The sequence below is a fragment of the Bactrocera dorsalis genome, chromosome 6, assembly GCF_023373825.1.
Source record: "Bactrocera dorsalis isolate Fly_Bdor chromosome 6, ASM2337382v1, whole genome shotgun sequence".
Classification (NCBI taxonomy): Eukaryota; Metazoa; Arthropoda; class Insecta; order Diptera; family Tephritidae; genus Bactrocera; species Bactrocera dorsalis.
This window is the reverse complement of record NC_064308.1, coordinates 33694669-33697262: the sequence shown is the minus strand read 5'-3', so window position 1 is coordinate 33697262 and position 2594 is coordinate 33694669. Positions and strand designations below refer to the sequence as shown.

The following is a 2594-nucleotide window of genomic DNA, read 5'->3' as shown; positions in this document are numbered from 1 at the left end:
CAAGTACCTTGCCGCGGCCTTCAAGGAGACTTTCGGTAAAAACATTTGTGTGAACAAGAACTTAACTTAACTGGTCTCTGCTGAACGTACATACGTTTAACTATAAACCACCTCTGGCCTAGTCGTATTAAATTAATAATAAGTTTTATTAATGCGTATATTATGATATTATAACTAAAACATTTAATTTAATTTTTACTACTTTTTTTTGAAAGTTATTATATAAAAAAAATATAAAGGTGGATATCACGTGTGGGTTTGTTTCATACATCGATTTTAAATTTATATAATTAATTTGGCATAACGAAATGTGAAATTTCTTTTTACAACAGTGACTTGTTTAATACTTAACAAGCACCTACGAAAAAGTCACCGATTGGCACACGACAAATGTTTGTTTGTGTTCGGACCATCTTGCTTAATTATTGAAATGTGGCAACACGACTGATGAGTCTCGGAAACAACGGAATCCCTGAAACCATTTACAGTTTTTAAATTTGGTAACACTGAAAGCGTAAAAAATTATCTAATACAAATCGACACAGTTTACACTTTTCAAAGTTGCAAGCAGGATGTTCGCGCTAAGAAACGCTATAAAGTCGGACAAGAGTCTTTTACCATTGTTATGTAACTTAAGTAAGTACTGTAATAATTGTTTTGTAACGTTTATAATATTAAGTACCACTGAAACCACAAACTACTAAATGATTTTCCCGGTGGTCGCTTTTGGCAAAATTACGTAACCTAGCCACATCCACGTTCCATCATAGGTTGTTATGTAATTCTGCGCTGTTAATTGTTACTTCACACGTAATTTGTATTTAATTTACAATGTTAACCAACAAACATGTAATATTTATACATATTTTTAAAATATGGCTTAAAAATCTTTGCATAATCATTTTAAAAACTATATTTTCTTTATTATTTGTAGAAAGGGGTGCGGCAGCCAAAGCCGCTGCAAAAACTGCCGCTGCTTCCAATGGCAAGGTAAATTGTAGAAATGACCTGAACATTTGTTGTATTTTATCGATTCTATCTAATTATGTAGATTGTTGCTGTAATTGGTGCAGTAGTTGATGTTCAGTTTGACGATGACTTGCCTCCAATCTTAAATGCTTTGGAGGTGGAAAATCGTGCTCCACGCCTTGTGTTAGAAGTCGCTCAACATTTGGGAGAAAACACAGTGCGTACGATTGCTATGGATGGTACGGAAGGTCTGGTACGTGGGCAAAAGGTTCTAGATACTGGTTACCCAATTCGTATCCCAGTAGGTGCTGAAACTTTAGGGCGTATCATCAATGTTATTGGTACGTTAAAGGTAGGTATATTTGCTTCGTAATGAAATTAATTTTATTTTTATTTAAGGTGAACCAATTGATGAACGTGGTCCCATCCCAACCAATAAAACCGCACCTATTCACGCTGAAGCTCCAGAATTTGTGGACATGTCGGTCGAACAAGAAATTCTAGTAACTGGAATTAAAGTGGTCGATTTGTTAGCCCCTTATGCCAAGGGTGGTAAAATTGGATTGTTCGGAGGCGCCGGTGTCGGTAAAACCGTATTGATTATGGAACTTATTAATAATGTGGCAAAGGCTCATGGTGGTTATTCTGTGTTTGCCGGAGTAGGCGAACGCACTCGCGAAGGAAATGATTTGTATAATGAAATGATTGAGTCTGGTGTAATTTCGTTGAAGGATAAGACATCGAAGGTCGCTTTGGTGTACGGCCAAATGAACGAACCCCCAGGTGCTCGTGCCCGCGTTGCATTAACTGGATTGACTGTTGCCGAGTACTTTCGGGATCAGGAAGGACAAGATGTGCTGCTTTTCATTGACAACATTTTCCGTTTCACCCAAGCTGGTTCAGAAGTGTCTGCCTTGTTGGGTCGTATTCCATCTGCTGTGGGTTACCAACCAACACTAGCCACTGATATGGGTTCTATGCAGGAACGTATTACAACGACAAAGAAAGGTTCTATTACCTCAGTACAAGCCATTTATGTACCAGCTGATGATTTGACGGATCCTGCTCCAGCAACAACATTCGCTCATTTGGACGCTACAACTGTATTATCGCGTGCCATCGCAGAATTGGGCATTTATCCCGCTGTGGATCCCTTGGATTCCACATCCCGTATCATGGATCCCAACATCATTGGTCAAGAACATTACAACGTAGCTCGTGGTGTCCAGAAAATTTTGCAAGATTACAAATCTCTGCAGGATATTATTGCTATTTTGGGAATGGACGAGTTGTCTGAAGAAGATAAACTTACAGTTGCTCGCGCACGCAAGATTCAACGTTTCCTGTCTCAACCATTCCAGGTGGCTGAAGTGTTCACTGGTCACGCTGGAAAACTAGTCCCATTGGAAGAAACTATCAAGGGATTCAATCAAATTTTGTCAGGAGAATACGATCATCTTCCTGAAGTCGCTTTTTATATGGTTGGCCCAATCGAAGAGGTGGTTCAAAAAGCGGAACGCCTAGCTAAAGAAGCTGCTTAGGCTGATGAAATATGAATTGTAAAAATTACGCTGATTTAACAAAAAAAAAAATGATAAAGTTGTTTACGTAATATCTAAAATTGA

The 2594-nt window shown here is 38.4% G+C and overlaps 1 protein-coding gene across 1 annotated transcript; it reads left to right on the top strand.

Moving 5' to 3' along the window:
• Positions 1-481: 481 nt before the first annotated feature.
• On the top strand, positions 482-2594 carry LOC105223461 (ATP synthase subunit beta, mitochondrial). The gene is made up of 4 exons (XM_011201584.4): positions 482-636; positions 935-990; positions 1052-1310; positions 1369-2594. The coding sequence occupies exons 1-4, from the start codon at positions 573-575 to the stop codon at positions 2508-2510; spliced, it is 1521 nt and encodes a 506-aa protein (XP_011199886.2). The 5' UTR covers positions 482-572; the 3' UTR covers positions 2511-2594.

Bases quoted from the DNA above. Each gene is read 5' to 3' on its own strand.
- LOC105223461 (XM_011201584.4), top strand. From the start codon at position 573: ATGTTCGCGCTAAGAAACGCTATAAAGTCGGACAAGAGTCTTTTACCA. The intron at 637-934 runs GTAAGTACTGTA...TATTATTTGTAG, and splicing joins ACCATTGTTATGTAACTTAA to AAAGGGGTGCGGCAGCCAAA. The intron at 1,311-1,368 runs GTACGTTAAAGG...TTTTTATTTAAG, and splicing joins GCGTATCATCAATGTTATTG to GTGAACCAATTGATGAACGT.